The sequence below is a fragment of the Rhopilema esculentum genome, chromosome 4 (genome assembly GCF_057945365.1).
Source record: "Rhopilema esculentum isolate cy_ngs chromosome 4, ASM5794536v1, whole genome shotgun sequence".
NCBI lineage: Eukaryota > Metazoa > Cnidaria > Scyphozoa > Rhizostomeae > Rhizostomatidae > Rhopilema > Rhopilema esculentum.
The window spans coordinates 2,797,448-2,815,458 of NC_142818.1; the positions used below are offsets into that span (position 1 = coordinate 2,797,448).

An 18,011-nucleotide genomic window follows, 5' to 3' on the forward strand; every position below is an offset into this window, starting at 1 on the left:
AAGCGTCTCAAAGTCTGCTTAATCTGTATGTAAAAATTTCTAATTTACTCAGTAAAGCTGTGAAAATATGCGGTTTTTTGTAAGGTGTATACAATTTTTTAACTTTTATTTCGTTTGATCCAGTCACTAATAAGACTCTTATGCGCAGAGACCAAGATTTGATAAACCAATATGGCGGACTAAAAGCAATTTGCAATGTTTTAAAGGAAAACCCTTGCAATGAGGTGATTAATGCTTTTTGTACTTTTAGACTAGTTATGATAAAAGTATGTGAATCAGAAGCAAATATATTGTCGGGCAAATCAGCAGCGTACGTTTTTGCTATGATTCCATGAATGTATGAACAAGTGAACATATTGTTACCCTGGGTGCCAGAGCCTGAGAGAGCCAAAGGATGAAGAACGGGTGAAGGAATTGCGAAGGAGAATGGAAGAGGAAAGGAGAGAGACGAGGCTCTGGATCCATCACTCAACAACCTCCTTCTCGCTTACAACGTAGGCAATTTGGAATCACTTGTTGAACGATGGATCCAGAGCCTCGTCTCTCCACTTTCCTCTTCCAGTCTCCTTCGCAATTCCTTTCCCCGTTCTTCGTCGTCTGACTCTCTGAGGCTCTGGCACCCAGGGTAACGTATTGTATGACACCCAAATCATTCACCGAATTTATGATACAAGACTTAAATTGGAAATAATCAATGCTTGTGCTTGACGAAGATTCAAGTTTGATTTAATCTATTAGACCTGTAAATCACCAGTAATTTCTTTATCCTTCTCTCATTCTGCATTAAGACTGACGATAAGCTATTCTAGTACATCAGCTAAATACGTAGTAAAAGTTTCCGGGAATTGTATTGATGCCTGGCACTTTGATTGACAATGTTATAGCAATGCTCGTCATGTGTCTATCTAAAAAATCTTAATATGGTAGCACTACTGATGCTTCGAGAAAGGAGTTGGTATTTTTCATTGCTGCTCCTTCACAGCAGATGTTCGGAAGAGAAGCACGAGAACCTAACTCAAAACGAAGTCCTGTAGCAAGTCAAATTAGAGTATTTATGGTGTCATTTTTTAGGTTGCCGTCGTTGCTTTGGAATGTCTGTGCGCTTTGTGCGAAGAAAATGACCAGTAAGTAGAAATTGTTTTTTGTTTTGTCCATTTTATTTGTCTATTTGAATGTAAACAGCACTAAAGCAAATGCCCCTTCGTTTGGGCCAAATTGAAAATAAGGAGCTAGGATAGCTTTAATGTGAAGGGGACCAATGTTTTTATAGTATTGCTGGGAGGATAGCTCAGTGGCTAGAGGCTCTAACTACAGATCTAAGGACCTGTTGTTCGAGTCCCTGGTATGGCCAAACTTTCGCCAAAAGTGAGGAGAATGCTCTCTGTATTTTATAATGTAGGAATCAAGGGGTGCGTCACACCGAAAGGAAGGACCAGGACACTGCTCGATAAGCACAACTTTATGATATTCAAACTGAAACTGAACTGAAAAGTGAAGAAACTCATTCTTCTAAAAACTACTTTCGAGTGCTAGGTATCAAATACAAATAGTACTGCTGAGGGATGTAACGGGAAGTGCATGCGTTAAATTTTATCTTTGTCTCATTGTCTATTCAAATATAATTCGATTTTGCAGAAACTGCCAACAGTGTTTTGAACATGGTGTCCTTGGAACATTAATCTCGTTTTTACAAACTCCTAAAGAGGGAACAAATCTGGATCAATGTACCTATGCGTTATCGGTCCTCGCAAAATGTTCAAAGTAAGAGCTTGTTGCCGTTATTAAACTTCTTTCTTTGTGTACAATCCGTAATGAATGGGAATTAACTAGAATTTGGCATGGCGTAAAGTAAAGTCTTGCCTTTTGTTTGATAAATCAGATCTTTCTAATTTTGAAGATATAATACTGAGGGATATTTCCACCTTATTCTAAAGTATGACACAAACTCTATTGGAAAGAAGATTTTTCACTGTTGGCTTGTGTTATGGAATCACAGTCTGGTTCTGAGACTTCTTGCGTGTAATTGATACAGAAATCAATATCATATCAATATTTCTTACAGTACCATTTAAGGCACTGTTTGCCGTCAGTTGATTTGTTCATGCTAGCAAGAGGCTCTGCAGCCCGTGTAGAATATCTGAATTGGAAACCGTTAACCACGAATAACCAAAAAGACGTTAGGCAACAGTTTGTATACATTTCGTTCCTTCCCGTCATGCCACTCGTACAAGTTTCGATTGATCTCTTCTTCGTTTATTTGGATTTAGTCTTAGTCCCCGTTTTCTTGCCCCCTGTTGTTGTTCTGTTCAGCTTTATTTGCTTTCAGAACATCCAATCAATCAGGCATTGATCGGGAAGTACAGCAGTAGCCTATAGCATAGTTTCCTTTCAGTGATGGTTTAGGACAGGTGATCACCTAAAGTCATCGGGACATTGCGCCTTTATAACTTTCACATTTCATTTTACAGAGTGCGAGAGAATCTTTTGCAGCAAGGAGTTTTAGATGTTCTCGGTGATTTACTTACGAAGACTCTAAACAGGAAGGTAAAAATACTGGTGATTGTTATTGTCAAATAAAGGAGAGAGGTAGATAGGAAGGGAAGCTAGGAGGGAACGTCGAAGAGGAGGATTGAGAGGAGGGTAGGGAAGGAGGGAAGGGAAAGGAGAAAATGAACGGAAGGGAACGAGTGGAAGGTAACGAACGAAAGGGAAGGGAAGGTCGAAGAGGAGGATGGAGGGGAGGGTAGGGAAGGAAGGAAGAAAAAGGAAGGGAATGAACGGAAGGGAACGAGTGGAAGGGAACGAAAGGGAAGGGAAGGTCGAAAGGAGGATGGAGGGGAGGGTAGGGAAGGAAGGAAGAAAAAGGAAGGGAATGATAGGAAGGGAACGAGTGAAAGGGAACGAAAGGGAAGGGAAGGTCGAAAGGAGGATGGAGGGGAGGGTAGGAAAGGAAGGAAGGAAAAGGAAGGGAATGAACGGAAGGGAACGAGTGGAAGGGAACGAACGAAAGGGAAGGGAAGGTCGAAGAGGAGGATGGAGGGGAGGGTAGGGAAGGAAGGAAGGAAGGAAGGAAGGAAGGAAGGAAGGAAGGAAGGAAGGAAGGAAGGAAGGAAGGAAGGAAGGAAGGAAGGAAGGAAGGAAGGAAGGAAGGAAGGAAGGAAGGAAGGAAGGAAGGTAGGTAGGAAGGAAGGAAGGAAGGAAGGAAGGAAGGAAGGAAGGAAGGAAGGAAGGAAGGAAGGAAGGAAGGAAGGAAGGAAGGAAGGAAGGAAGGAAGGAAGGAAGGAAGGAAGGAAAAGGAAGGGAATGAACGGAAGGGAACGAGTGGAAGGGAACGAAAGGGAAGGGAAGGTCGAAAGGAGGATGGAGGGGAGGGTAGGGAAGGAGGGAACGGAAGGGAACGAACAAAAGGGAGGGGAAAGGAAAGAAAGGGAGGGAGGGAGGGATGTTATGACACTCTTGTTAAGCACAGTACCTTTTTAAGGACCATGTTTCTGAACGTTTTTATTCTTGTTTTATATCACCTGTAGTTGTAGCAAAATCAAATATTACAAGATCATGTGTAGACTTTAGGTCACCAAATTTTGCCGAGAGGTTTTTCGTCATTACTTTTAAAATCAATTCGTTGTACCTGGCTTTCTGTTTGTTTTCTGCCCTAAGAATCACAAGCTCCTTCCCAGCCCAATTTTTCTAGTTAGTACTACTGACGTGTGAACAAGCGCAGTAATATTTGTTACCGTCTGTAAATAATTTCAAGCACTTCAAATGTTATTTACATTGATTATGTCTCCATTGGCAAATGCTGAAATTATTGTGTTAACATATATCCAGAAATGATAATTTTATATATTAGGGCTTTTCATGTGTGTTGAATTATAGAGTCATTACCGTGTTCTTCAAATATTTCTTTCAAGTGCTTGTTGAACGTGCTGGAGACGATGAGAACGGCTGTAAACAACAACCAGATGGTGCGAGAGCATCTACGAAAGTCCAAAATAAGGCTGAAGATCGAGAGGTGAGAGTTTATAACTCTTGCAGGGTCTACCAAATTTCCACTGCTTTCTTATTTAAAATTGATATCTGTAACGTGAAAATAATATCAAATTTTTAAGACTATTCACGTTTTGATATTCTGTTTATATTTACATTTTAGATTCCTTTAACTGACATTTTAATGCCTCGAATCTAGGAATACGTTTTCAAATAGAAGAGGAATATTTTCTTCCTGTGTCTACCTTCCATCACTTTGACAAGGATAATCTAAACACAGTCATCTCAAAATGATTTTCAGAATGAACATATTGAGTAGATGGAATAATATATTGTTTCTGTTTGGATTCAAAGCTTTTTTACACGCATTATTTTGGAACTCATCCATGCATCTTTGCTCCGTGTCGTATGAAAAATATTCCACGTGAATTCTAACTTTACAGCGGTATTTGATCTTCTTGGCACTGCAATAAATTTCCATATCATTCCATTACGCATTCCATATACTGAATTCAATTTTTTTTTACAATTGGTCCATCTAAATTCATCTTTTGTCAGCATCATGTATAGGCCATTGTCTAATGCCAGTGAAATCAAACGGGCGTGCAGTGATATACTAACAAAGCTCCAGCATTCCTTCGAGATGACTGGATCCGGACAGAAGAAAATCCTAGTTCCTAAGATTGACCCAAACCACAAACTGTCACCATTACTGGAAAAAGACGGCCTTCCAAGGTATGACTTCCCTAATGTATTTAATAAACCTTATCTTAGAAATTGTGTTCTTAAATGTGACGTGACAAAAAAAGCTAGTTTTGGAATTTTTTAATTTTAACTACAGAGCATAAAAAACATCATGAAATGCTTCCAATTGTGCAAAATCGCTCAAATATATCTAAAATCGGGTGAGATATTGCCATTGAAAGATTTAGAGTTTGCTAACGAATCACTGTTATTTTGGCTTTGTCCGTAAAGTTATGATCAGAGACCAAATTACAGAGGTTTGATGGGGAAAGAGCCAATACACATGTAGCCATATATCCGCCAATTCGTAGCAAAATTGACTGATTTTGTACAGTTACATGTTCTTAATGATGCTCTGTCAGGTTATGGGTTCCAAATTCAAAAATTGAAAGTTGATTTTTTTGGCGTCATCACTTTTGAACTTCATTCCATTGCCTTAAACGCTGCATACAATGAGTGAATATAGTTGAGCTTGAGATGTCATTTTCTCGATGCGTTCCATGTAATAGCTATAAAAAAGGCTTAATTCGTGTCTGCTTTATTGTATTCTTTGGTACCGCAAAATTTCAAAACAGCACAGAAAGCAGAAACATGTCATACAGCGGACGAAAAGTACTCTAGTATGACATGTTACTGCTTTTTCGTGCTATTTTCAAATGTCGTGTTGTTATGGCTTTCATATTAACAAGATGTAGTCGAAAACGATTGCTTATCAAGATTATTGATGAAGTTTTATCGATTTTAAGTTGTTGTCACTGATGAGCAAATGCATTTCAGTTTGGTCTATGATTGTATTTACATTCCCTGAATAGTTTTTAATCGCACCACAAATTTCGTAATATATTTCGGCGTTAACGCATTATCTTCCCCTAGCTTGCTTCCCCCTAGTCCCATTCTCTAGATTGTCCTATTTTGCTATTAAAGTTTTCTTATCATAGATTTAATCTACAGTAAAAGAATTTTTACAGGCTTTCTCCGAAAACTCTTTGGTCACAAAGCAAGAAGTCGATCACTCTATCAATACAGCTCAGGGATGTGCGCAATGAAATAGTAAAAATTACTGAGAAAAGACTAAAGTTCAGGTGAGGACATTGTAGTCTTGCTTTTATTATGTACAAATAATTTTGGTGGTACAAAATTTAAACATGGCTTTGAAAAATCATTTACTTTAAGACACACTAAAGCTTTTCATCTGACACTCTTCTGTGTTTAAAGCTTCAGGAAAAAGATCGATAATGTTAAATTAAGAAATATATACCCTATTGTGGATCGAAATAGACCAATCAGAAAGACGGCCACATGACAGGTAAGGTTGCCGAATCACATTTTCTTGCCAATAGAGAAAATTACCAATGGAGTTCAAGAGTGAAAACGAACTCCTTCATCTACACAGTAGGGTTTTTTCATTTTTTCGTATATCGATCCAAAAACTGCTCGAAGGAACGACGGCCGGGCTCTTCTAATTGTCGTAAAAGGATTGTTGCCATTTTTAATTGATAATGCCTTTTTGTAAGACTTGCAAGAGTTTATCCCATTCAGATTTTTAATAGAGCTTGAATTCCTTGAGCGCCTATCAGATTGCAGACTTGAACAATTAAAATGTTTAATAGTTGAAGCGATTCTTATCAGCTTGATTCTTGTCAAGTTTCTTTTCAAATCAGGCCTTTTGGGCAGTTATATGCTCATTTTGGCCCCCAACAACTTACTCTAAAACAGAACTTGCAATACCCATGTTGAGAACTGGCAATGGCCAGAAATCCTTTGCGTATCGTGGGGCCAGTCTCTGGAACAGTCTCGATTTTGACACAAAAATGGCTCCCTCAATCAATGCCTTCAGGTCCAAACTCAAGGAAAATAATCATTTTTTAAATATACATCTTTGATTCAGCCAAATTCCGACCTTTTTATTGTAAATTGTATTGTTTATAACTTTTTAATTTTGTAAATATTTTTTTTTCCAGGGTCAATTGTAAAACAGTATTTAGTCTGAATTTGTACCCTGGGTAAATAATTTTAAAATAAAATGAAATGAAAAAATGAAAATATCATGAAGGGGACATGTTCAGTCGCATTGAAGGGCCCAGTCGCCGAAGCTGTCTTTCAGTAACAATCATTTCCCTCACACTTTAAAACCCACTAGACTATTGCCCTTTAAACGTCGTGTGTTTTAGACATGTTTGGTAGGGGGTTCAGTTGCAGAGAATAACAGTAAGAATGAAAATTTTATTTCATTTACAGCTGCTCTACAACTGGTTCTTTTTACGAATTGGATCTCGAACTCTACGCCGCTGTAGACCCAGAGGTAAGTTTTTATATTCTAATGACATTTTATACAGTTTTTTATAATATCAGCTGGCACGTGCTGTGATTCTGTATTGCAAAATTCATGTTCTAGAGCCACAATGTAAGATTGATTACTTCAGTCCTCTAATGTTTATATTTTTAAACACTCCCCTCTTAACTACTGTCCTCTAACGAAGCATTTTCAAATAGATATGATATGAAATAACGTTGCTGTATCCAAGAGTTTAGTAAGTAGTGCGAAATAGAATCGCATAAAGTGGCTATCTCAAGTATCCCAACATTTGAACTTCCTTTGTCGAATGAGCTACTCCCTCGTGGCAGTCAAGAGCATTCGCGTCGAACCCAATCCACATTGCGCGTGCTGTTAGACTTTAAGACAGGGGTTGCGTTGAAATTTTTGGTTCTTCGTCTCCCCAGCAAAGAAGCAACAATCGGAAAGAGCTTGGAAGGCTTAGTTGTACTTTCAGATAGATATTGCATTTAGCATTCTCCTTAAAGTGCAAGTGTAGAAATATATTTTAAATCATTATCGAATTTATTTAGGGCAATTATATTAAACAAATTTACTGTTCTATCTTTCACAAGAATGGTCATTGTTTTATGCGAACCAACTAAATGAATTGTCAAGCCAATCAGGCCAATCATCATTGATTATACGAATCACAAGCCTACCAAACCAATCAAATCAGTCGTCATTGTCCATACGAACAAATCAGTAACATTCTTAACCCCACTTGCCAATCATATCAATATTAATTTTTATAGTGGTTTTTGCGCGATACAAGACGTTAATACTTCATGTCTTTATGCTGTTTAGTTTGAAATTTATTCAAGTCGGTCATTATGACCATAAGCCTTTACTTATTGTAGGAGTCCTTTTGACCATGCATGCTCCGAAAGAAACTGTTACGTTCCATCGTCTTGAAAATCTTATTCCTTTAACAGGTATCTTAACTATACTTTAATTCGCCGTGCTTAGAATAACAAAGATTTGAAAGAAAATTGGAGCAATTTAAGTTAGCCGCTCCCCACACCCTCTTCTCCTTTCCAAAGCTATAATCTAGTTTTTCCTTCGCCCTGTTTGGTAGGCTTGCTATTTGGTTAATCTTTTTTATGCGAAATGTACTTTTATGTGAACGTATTTTCAGTCTCTATCTTTGCAACAGTTCAGTTGGTGTTTCAACTGTTGTTGTTCCTCTTGCACTTGTCCAATATCATGAACACCGGATGCCTCTTTGATAAACTCAGCATCAGAAATCAACTGGTTGTTCCATTGGGAATCTTCAAGAACTTCATGCTCTGTGTATCCTTCACCGAAGATTCTGACTTTGGCGCCACCTACCTCTCTTCCGTAAAACTCATTCTTTGCCGCATTGAAGTGTGAAACCTGGCTTATCGTGTTCTGGAAACTGTGCCATGAATTCGATGTTGTGTTGCCATAGTAACATTTTGCCCGACGGCCTACCCACTTGTTTGTGTATTGGCCGCAGAGTGTACGGAGAGTCCCATTTTTTACAACAACACTTGAATAGTTAAGATGTGAATTCTCCTCCTTTTTGTACGAAAACAAAAATCTGTAATTTTGATTCTTTTGTAAAGACGTTCTTTCTATCCCATCGCCCTCAGCGTTAAGACATCTTGGTCTCTTGCAATAGGATATTTCGTCAACAAGAAATTGGCCCTCCATATTTCTTGTCATTTTCCGAAGGCTATTGTCGCCATCTATGCCCATTTGAATCACAAGAGAGCGGGAGTCTCTGAGTTGTAATTCTGGGATATGAACTACATGCTGAGAAGGTGATGGTGAAAATGTTGTCTCTCCCAGGTCGCTTTCCGTGCCATTGATACTCAACAGTGACATGTACGGTGGTAGGAAGAGCCTGAGCATTATACTAAAGGCTCTTCGCCTTGTCGTGAAATGGTCATGATCAAGATGTACCGAGAAAGTAACGTTCTCCCCAACGAAATATTGTCGACTACCGACTATTGTCGTATTACATACCAAGTTGGCTGTCTCATTCCCTAGCCACTTAATCTCAATTTGGCGGTCTATGCTCATCAACAACTCGTCCATGTAGTTTACAGAAACGGTCATTGTAGTGTTTTTCGGCATCCCAAGCTGCAGATTCTGGTGGTCATATATGCGGGTTGTTATTCTCACCTCACCGTCGGAAAGCAAATAGTTTCCGAGATTCAGTGTTACAGTGTGCCAACGCTTAGAAAAAAGGTTCGTGGAATTCTTCACCGCTGACGTTTCTACACTGCCCCCGCACTTCATACTTACTTTAGTACTTCGGATATAGAGGAACGAGGACCCGTTAGCTACTGGAAAATTTATAGAAATTGATAAAGGGCGTTTTTTAGAAGTATAGAACCCTCTCAGCTGTATTTGGAACTTCATGCGGTTTCCCACCGTTCCTGTCCCGTCGTGGTCCAGATTTAAAAGTGTGACATCCATGTTTTTGTGGCAAGGCGGCGCAGTTCTGACGTCATCGAAAATCGTTCTCGTGGCTGTTCCTTCATCAACAAGTTTTATCTGCGCGCATTTATGTTCGTATGGCGTGACGTCCCACCAGTATCTTGCTGCATGAACTGAGCCATTTGGACCATTGTTAAGCTTATTTGCCCCAGAGGCAGTCATTATTTCCACCCCATCTACAAAAAGCGCAGCATAGTTAGCAGGACGATCACCGCCACCAACCAAAAAGTGAATGACGCCAGTACGTATTTCGAATTCAGGTGACGTCAGAGTTCCCGTAGGCAAGAAGCCAGCAGTTGCTTCGGGGACACTTTCTGGAATGCTGTCGTTTTTGCGAGAGAAGTAGGTATCTATGAGTCTGTCGCCGACTTTGCCCGTCAGAATTCCATCTTGACGCTGACTAACAACCGGCTGGTTTAGAAAGGCAGTGCCTGTTTGGGTCCATTTGGATATGTCATCTTCCTCAAAATCAAATATCGGGCACCCTGTTCCTACTCTGATGTCGTCGTTTATATCAATGGCAAACTGGATTTTTTTAGTAACAGCAAGGTGCTTCAGCTTTACCTGGTTGTAGTAATGCCTTGCCCACTTCAGTTTGACCATGTCATTGTCATAAACGTTTTCTGCTTTCCAAGCATCGCCCTGCTCGTCAATTACCCATAGAGTGTTTGTGTCTGAGGCTGCTAATCCTGCAACTCCGTTTCGAATTTTCTGCCATTTTAATGGTCTGGACAGCGTTGGAGAGTACCCGCTTGGAATAATTCCCGAAGTAAACAGACTTTTGTCAGGGGAAACTGTGAAACAAACTCTTGTGCTGCATGTCATCTTAGAAACATCTGGCGCTAAAAACTGCCAACCTGTTCCTGCTATTTGACTAGAGGTTATTCCGGTCCGAATATAAGATCCTCCTTCACTGTTATAATGAAAGAGCAATCCTGAACGCCCAAATGCAGCGCCAAGCCCCACAGCATCTATTTGGGTCCACGAATCGCCTCGTGGATTCGCTGATGTTATTCCAATACGGACAAACAGCTTTTCATTCAGACCTACCACAACCAAGCCATTTTCTTCATTTACCTTCACATCCTGTAATCCTGTCCCGATGCCAGCAGGGTTGGACTCAAGTTCCAAAACGTGCAGAGCGTCATCTTTTGTAATCGTATACAACGCTTTGGTGTTGGCTGCAATGAGTTTGGCCTTACCTCCCTTGTTTAGATATTGCCAAGAATCTAATTCTGCTTTTATAAACACCAGGAACTGGATGAGACATAATATCAGTTGCTTTTTCATTCCGATTTTGAGTCACAAACGGCTGATTTTGTTTGTCTGGATCCTGATTCTCTCGTTGATGTTTTAATGCTGTTTGGTAGAATCTCTATAACTGAAATAAACATTTAAACAGATCAGGCAGAAATCAGTTTTGTGATTCTCCTGTCTCGTAGCTGTTCATTAATTTGTAACTCTGTCGGTTTTCTGTCTTCTGTGATTGCATTGCCATGGTATCGATACATTTAGCTGAATTTTTTATGATGCCGGGGGACAAGCTAATATTTTGCTCTGGCTTGTGTTTTCAATAAAGCTCAAGTTTAAGGCACTGGGCTTTGGATATTCCCTCATTTTTCAGATAGATGTTACGAAGATGTTGCCAGATGTAGCAACCTTTTTGCATTATTCCGAAAAATGTTTGGTTGACTTCTGTTTGAAAGGCGATAGCAAAAGTCGTTTTTTAATTTTCAAAACTCATTTTGAGTAGCCCTTCCGTATTGGAAATATCAAAAAACGCAAGGAATAGCGAAAATATGTGCATGCTACTGATGTATAAAGCACCGAATAACTGGAATTTAAGGTCAACTGGAATTCATACTCAGGTATAGATCAAAATTCACGTCAGTGGAAGAATAGGGCCTTTAATTGGTTCCTTGACCAACCAGCAACTGATAAACTTTCTCGTAGTTCAAGAAAGATAAAGAAATTGTTCTAGCTGCACCAATACTCTATTACCCCGCCTAAAAGCGCATGTCCTTATAAACGAAAATTTATGATTTTGCCTTTCTACAGGGTACAAAAAACGATTCAAATACAAGGGCATGCTCCTATAAAAATAGAAAATTTTTAACAATAACATTGCACGAGAAATGTCTCAACAATAGAAACAGAATATTCTAACAGTTGTCAGCTTCCTCAGGATCCGAATCGTTATAAATGATAATTAGTTCTTAGTTCAGAACTACACAGTTGTCTTCGTCATCAGGTCAGTTTATACTCAAATGACAATTTAAAGAAATTGATAATGCAAGAAAATTAATCTAGGAATCATGTAAACGTTGTTAAAGAAAGATTAAATAGCCATATCGCTGTTTCTCGTTTTTTTTTCATTTTTCTCGCACAATCGATAAGATTATGATCCACTTATAAGATGTAAGCGCGTGCGTCTTCAAAGGAGTTGCGCCTGTAAGCGGGGAAATAGGGTAGGGATTTTCCTAATGTTGACAGTTTCGTAAACGGAAACAAGAAAAGACGGTCTAAGTTTAAAATTGTCATCACTAAAAGTTTTAGAGCACCAACTATTTTTGTTATAGAATTGCAATCTTTGTAAACTAGCACTACAGTGTCACCATAAGCCCTTCGCAGAATTATCATTGAATTTTATTCTTTTTCCAAATTTTTATTTAAGTATGGCAGGTCACTTTTCTGGACCATTTTTTAACTGAAAAATAGCAATTACTCTCCTAAGCGATTGGAATTGTATCCTCTGGGTCTCATTTTTTACAAGATATCTTAATTTTGTCAAGTTCGTAACCAACTTTAGTTAGATCCTTACGTGCCCTATGAACCAACGTTTGAGCGAAACGAGATTTCCTTTCTTTTGGAGGAATTCCAACGAATATGAGACCAAGTAAAGGTTGGATTTCTGTTGTCGCTAGAAAGAAACCCAGTGTCTTATTTTCCCACACATTATTTATCAGTCAATCCACCTTTCCACCATCAATACAATTCAGCCATCAACAACCTCCTTCAATCCACCTACCAATTTTAGAATTGTTTACAACTTTTGTGGCGATACCCTAAGAATGTTTACCTGCTTTTTATTCATCATCCATATGTTCTGCTGCTATGGAAACCCCAATGTTAGTTATTTCGTTAAGGAGGCCGTCGAGTCTTAAAGACTCATTTCGTTAAGACTCATGCATACTTCTCTTCATTTCAGCAGTACGCCCCACATGCATTGCCACTGACAGCCTTGCTAATAGCCTACATCACACAGCAATATGTCACATACAGTCTAGCTGTGCTGTTAATTATGCTTTAGTTTATTTAGTTAATTATGCGTTGTTTCGTTTATTGCATTCATTTTTCATTTTCACAATTTTTCCCCACGAATCCTAATCTGTTTTTAATTTACAAAATATACTTTGTCAAAAAACTGGGAAAAGCATCTACATCATATTGCTATTTAAACAAGTTATAATTAATGTGCTGCTCTTCATAGGAATCGTTCTTCGGGGTAAATGCTAGTGCAACGAAAGTTTCTTTTTATATTCAAAAAATGTTGGACGGTTCTTTTTTTAAGGTTTCTCATTCCGCATATCTCATTCCACAGTTTTGCACTGGAGTGGAGAAACTATTTTTACAAATCCCGCTGAGTTGGTGGTGAATTTTCACTGGAAACTGCTTGCTGTGGATAGTTTTTGTAGGCCTCAGACAGCAAATATGGAACACCGCAATACGCCGAGAATAAAGAATAATAAATATACGTAAATCAGTAAAGGCTAATATTTCACCCCGGTATAAGGGGGTTCATCAGAGCAAAAGGTTCATCATTTATAGGTTGTTGGGGTTGTGGGAGAGCCAATAGACCGGATGAACGGTTGGCCTAAGTCAAATTTCAACTGCCATACCGTTTTTCAACACCGTTTTGTTGTACATGCAATGATTAGTCAAAACTAGAAAAAATAATCATGTGATAAGCTTTCTTTTGAAGCAACAATCAAGTGAATCTAAATTTTCTAGTGTTAGCCCTTGTTGATTCGCTTCCACCCAAATAGTGTGAACATGTAAATCAAAACTGGCTTTTATTTTAATTTCAATTATGATGCCCAACCTCATGATGAAGCATCTAGATTTTAAGACTCGTATTTTCATTATGTTATATGATTTATCTCATTTTCATTATGTTGTAAATGTAGCTTCTGGTTTAGTATCACATCAGGTGTTTCCACAATGTTCTGTTCTAGATCCTTTCATGTTTGATCCTTTTATGATGTAGTATTTGTAGCTGTAGCCATATAAGTAGTGCTAGCCGCAGCGATTGTGACAGTGGTTGTGGTAGTAGTGGCAATGCTATGGTGCCCATTCGTTTATAGGTAAATCTAATGCTAACATTGAATTACTAGTTTAGTAGCTTTTATGCAACGTTATCTCATTGTTTGAATATCGACAGTAAAAAAAATCATATCTCTTGAAACAGCGGAGCCATTGGCGAATCCTTGGTGGGGAAGTCCTTGTGACTCTCGTAAAGGCTGAAGAATTATCTTGGCCAAGATTGTTGTTATCGTCTCTCAAGGTAATCAGAGAACACAACTTGTTCTTACTTTCTAAGCTATTTTGTTCTCTTAGCCATTCTTGACAAATCCTGATAAAAATGCCTCAAACCGACAAGTATATCTTTTAATGATGCTTGATTTGGACGGCAGCTTTTTGGCTCAGAGCATTTGTGCGTTTGATTTTGACCTCTTCTAAACCCTTTTTATTCTCATTTCGTAGCCTCCATACCTTCATATTGATTTCTCAAGATGGCAAGCCGATGGGGAGGAGCGACACGGTTTCTGTAAGTTGGCCTTGCAAGCCTTATCTTCATCTTTTAGCGAATCTGTTATTTGTTTTTCACACTGCATTCTACGAAATTGTTCAAACCTGCGACCTTGTTAAAAATAATTTCTCACTTGACAAAGTAGATGAAGTATCTCGTTATTCAGAATGGTTGCTTGATCTCTTCAGAAACCAATCTATTCCTTTTAAACCCAGTCTTTTCCCCTTAAAAAATTATAAGATATATTGGTAATATTTCTATAGATTTAGCAACCGTGGAAGCTGGAGGTGATAAGAACTTTTGCTTACCAAAACCACAGCTCTTTGAATCGCCTTGCATCATCTACAAATGTATTTCTTTCATATTGGATATGAATATTTCTTCATTTGCCGTGAATTTGATCCTAGTCGTGACACTGTTAGATCTTTTGGATTGGCTGTATCAGTTTTATTTGGGCAAGCGTAATACCGAAAATCTTTCAATTCAGCAGCCAGGTCTAGCTCCTATAATCACCCCATTAGTCAAGTGTTTTGTATTTACGGATGATTCTAAGGTCACCTTACCAAATCATCTATCAAAGGCAGATATCTACAGATATAAAAGAAGCTTAAGTTATCTGCCAAGCAAAATTAACCAATCAATAAGCGAGTGAGTAGAATCACACTCAGTGATTGGTCAATTTTTTATTCAAAGCTGGATAAAGCCCCTTTAGTATCTGTTGATTGCCTTTGAAGTTTCTTGTATCAAAATTCAGGACCTTAGCCTGTTATGCATGCAGCACTCTATTTTGTCTGAATTTTCCCCTTAGTGCCCGAAAGCCTTCTAACAAAGCAAGATGGGTCGTCCAATTTGACAGGGTGCGTTCCTGATTCGTATTACAGTGACACAGATTCGTCAGACGATGAGGATAGCAGTGATGAAACGATTTATGACGACTTCGGTTCCCTGCAATGATAATCTTTTGCACTGTGTATATAGTCACATTCATGCAGCCAGCTAGCGACCAACCATGGTACGTAAGAAAATATGTGCGTCTGGGAAACAGTAATTTTCATTGCCAAGTGCAAGTGAATGAGTAACTAAAGGCCGCATTCAGCTGTAAAGAGAGAAAACCCTCGTATATGTTGATATTGTCCAAGCAATCTCTTTTCGGATGCTAGAAATGCTCAGTTGCGAGCCCAAGCGTCGAATTTGCCGTACAGAGATGGAACGCTTGTTCTACATTTATGATTTCCAATAACAGTATTTGCTTTGATGAAAAATCGAACCAGTGGGTGAATCATTTAGCTAGACTTACTACTTTTCAAGATATCCAAAGCATGCATTTTATATATATTTTCTATCGAATTTATACACATCTTTTCGCAAAATTTAAATTCTCGTTCAAGAAAGTCAGAAGCAGATTGAAAGAGGCTGCAATTTGCGATTTTACGCTCTATCAACTTTGAGAATTGGAGACGAGGCAGCCTCATTTCAAAAAATCCAAGATTCCCCTTACATAAATGCTGTAACGTTTACGTCTTTTTATGTATTCTGGAATAATTTTTGGTAGAATTTGTAATATATGTAAACGTGCATAGATTATTTGTTTTTGGTAATCATAGATTGTTTTGTTCGCTTTGTTTTATATTTATATGACTGATTCTGCAGTAATTACTAAACAAGCTTGGGTGAATGATTGAAGGCTCCTTGAGTGATTCGCTTTGCCTTTACAATGCAGTTGCTTTTTAGATATGCTTATTTACTTACTTCGCACAGGCATCCATCTCTCTTTAAATTTGACTGACAAAAGCAGGAAAAAGTGCCCTCGATTTAAGTTCTATCTTATTTACAGCTAAGCAACAAAAATGGGTCATAATTTTCGGAGCCCCTCTAAGCTCAAAGTCTGGTGCAGCCTACCCGTCCTGCCTTCTGCCCAAAAATCCACCTTTTTCATATCGGTGAGCCCAGGATCTTTCCTTTCTTTCTCAAGCTTGTTGTAAAAGCAGTTTGGATTAAAGGAGTTTGTATCTGTTCAATGATTACGGAGTTTGTGCATTGTTTACAGCAGTAATTTTTGTAACATATACTGTGTTGGAATATAAATCTGTTGTATTTTCGTTATAAATACCAATTATGTTGCCTTTGCCAATAAATTGATCTCTTATCAAAAAGTCTAGCTGAGTTAGTCTGGCTGGATTTCGAGACTTGGAGTCTTTTATTTTGCTTTTTCTTTGTTTTCATTTTTCATCACAGCTAGCGCCGTCGCCTCCAAAATGGAGTGAAAACTGAAGTTAAGATATTTTCATAAGATGTTATAAATTGTTGAGATTTCGTTCTCTAATGTTTCATTACTAATATTAACCTTTTCTAACTGATTAATCAACCAAGCCCAAGCGGTTGTCCGTAATGAGCCTCTGAAAGCTTTTGGTTCATTGTGAAGTAGTTCAAATTGGAAAAAAATTAGCTACCTCACTCTTTTTCTAACCTCTTTTCTTCTTCTTTTTTTCTCCTAATTCTACTTCTCCTCACTCTACTCCTCATCCCTCTACTTCCCCTCCTTCATCTACTTCTTGTTATCCATCCTGTTTCCATCGTCGAGTTTCCATTCTATTTTTTTACTTCAAGTTTTTTTTCTCAAATTGCAGTTCTTATTCTCCTTATTCTCTCGTTTTTCCACTTCTTTGCCCTCTTTTCTTTGTTCTTTCTCTTCTTTGTTTCATTCTTTGTTCACCTTCATCTTCACTTTTCTGTTCTTCGTAATCCTCTTTTCTTCTTCGTAATTAAAAATTAAATGAAAATGAAAAAATGAAAATGAAAGACTATAACATTCTCGTTTTTCTTCGTGTTTCTATTATCCCTCTCCCGGTGTTTCTGTTATCCCTCTCCCGCCTCTTCCCCCTCTTCTCCTTTTTTCTTTCTCTTCTCAGTTTCACGCTTTCTTCACCTTCATCTTCACCTTTTTCTTCTTCGTAATCCTCTTTTTTTCTCTCCTTGACAGCCACCTTCACACCCACCCCCCCTATTCTCCTCCCATTTCTCTATTGCTTCTTCTGCTTCTTATTCTTCCTTGTGTGTTTGTTATCCTTCTTCTCCTGCCTCTTCCCCCTCTTCTCCTTTTTTCTTTCTCTTCTCTGTTTCACGCTTTCTTTACCTTCATCTTCACCTTTTTCTTCTTCGCAATCCTCTTTTTTCTCTCTCCTTGACAGCCACCCCCCCCCCCCTATTCTCCTCCCATTTCTCTATTGCTTCTTCTGCTTCTTATTCTTCCTTGTGTGTTTGTTATCTTTCTTCTCCTGCCTCTTCCCCCTCTTCTCCTTCTTCTTTCTCTTCTCAGTTTCACGCTTTCTTCACCTTCATCTTCACCTTTTTCTTCTTCGCAATCCTCTTTTTTCTCTCTCCTTGACAGCCACCCCCCCCCCCCCTATTCTCCTCCCATTTCTCTATTGCTTCTTCTGCTTCTTATTCTTCCTTGTGTGTTTGTTATCCTTCTTCTCCTGCCTCTTCCCCCTCTTCTCCTTCTTCTTTCTCTTCTCAGTTTCACGCTTTCTTTACCTTCATCTTCACCTTTTTCTTCTTCGTAATCCTCTTTTTTTCTCTCCTTGACAGCCACCCTCCCCCCTCCCCCTATTCTCCTCCCATTTCTCTATTGCTTCTTCTGCTTCTTATTCTTCCTTGTGTGTTTGTTATCCTTCTTCTCCTGCCTCT

At 38.6% G+C, this 18,011-nt stretch overlaps 2 protein-coding genes across 3 annotated transcripts in view; one reads left to right on the forward strand and one right to left on the reverse strand.

Annotated features, from left to right (window-relative positions):
* The window catches only part of LOC135690904 (uncharacterized), a 47,533-nt gene extending 31,025 nt beyond the window's left edge, over positions 1-16,508 (forward strand). For both annotated transcript variants that reach the window (XM_089115979.1, XM_089115980.1), the window contains exons 34-44: positions 149-224; positions 1,072-1,124; positions 1,636-1,761; positions 2,469-2,544; positions 3,912-4,012; positions 4,546-4,722; positions 5,700-5,813; positions 6,970-7,033; positions 13,983-14,078; positions 14,279-14,342; positions 15,133-16,508. In XM_089115979.1, the coding sequence (XP_088972105.1) occupies positions 149-224; positions 1,072-1,124; positions 1,636-1,761; positions 2,469-2,544; positions 3,912-4,012; positions 4,546-4,722; positions 5,700-5,813; positions 6,970-7,033; positions 13,983-14,078; positions 14,279-14,342; positions 15,133-15,278 (1,093 nt within the window). In that variant the 3' untranslated portion in view covers positions 15,279-16,508. The remainder of the gene's footprint in view (positions 1-148; positions 225-1,071; positions 1,125-1,635; positions 1,762-2,468; positions 2,545-3,911; positions 4,013-4,545; positions 4,723-5,699; positions 5,814-6,969; positions 7,034-13,982; positions 14,079-14,278; positions 14,343-15,132) is intronic.
* LOC135690908 (uncharacterized) lies at positions 7,034-10,990 on the reverse strand. The gene has a single exon (XM_065208597.2). It carries the CDS (start codon positions 10,802-10,804, stop codon positions 8,180-8,182), a length of 2,625 nt encoding a protein of 874 aa, XP_065064669.2. The 5' UTR covers positions 10,805-10,990; the 3' UTR covers positions 7,034-8,179.
* Positions 16,509-18,011: the final 1,503 nt, after the last annotated feature.

Bases quoted from the DNA above. Each gene is read 5' to 3' on its own strand.
- LOC135690908 (XM_065208597.2), bottom strand. From the start codon at position 10,804: ATGAAAAAGCAACTGATATTATGTCTCATCCAGTTCCTGGTGTTTATA.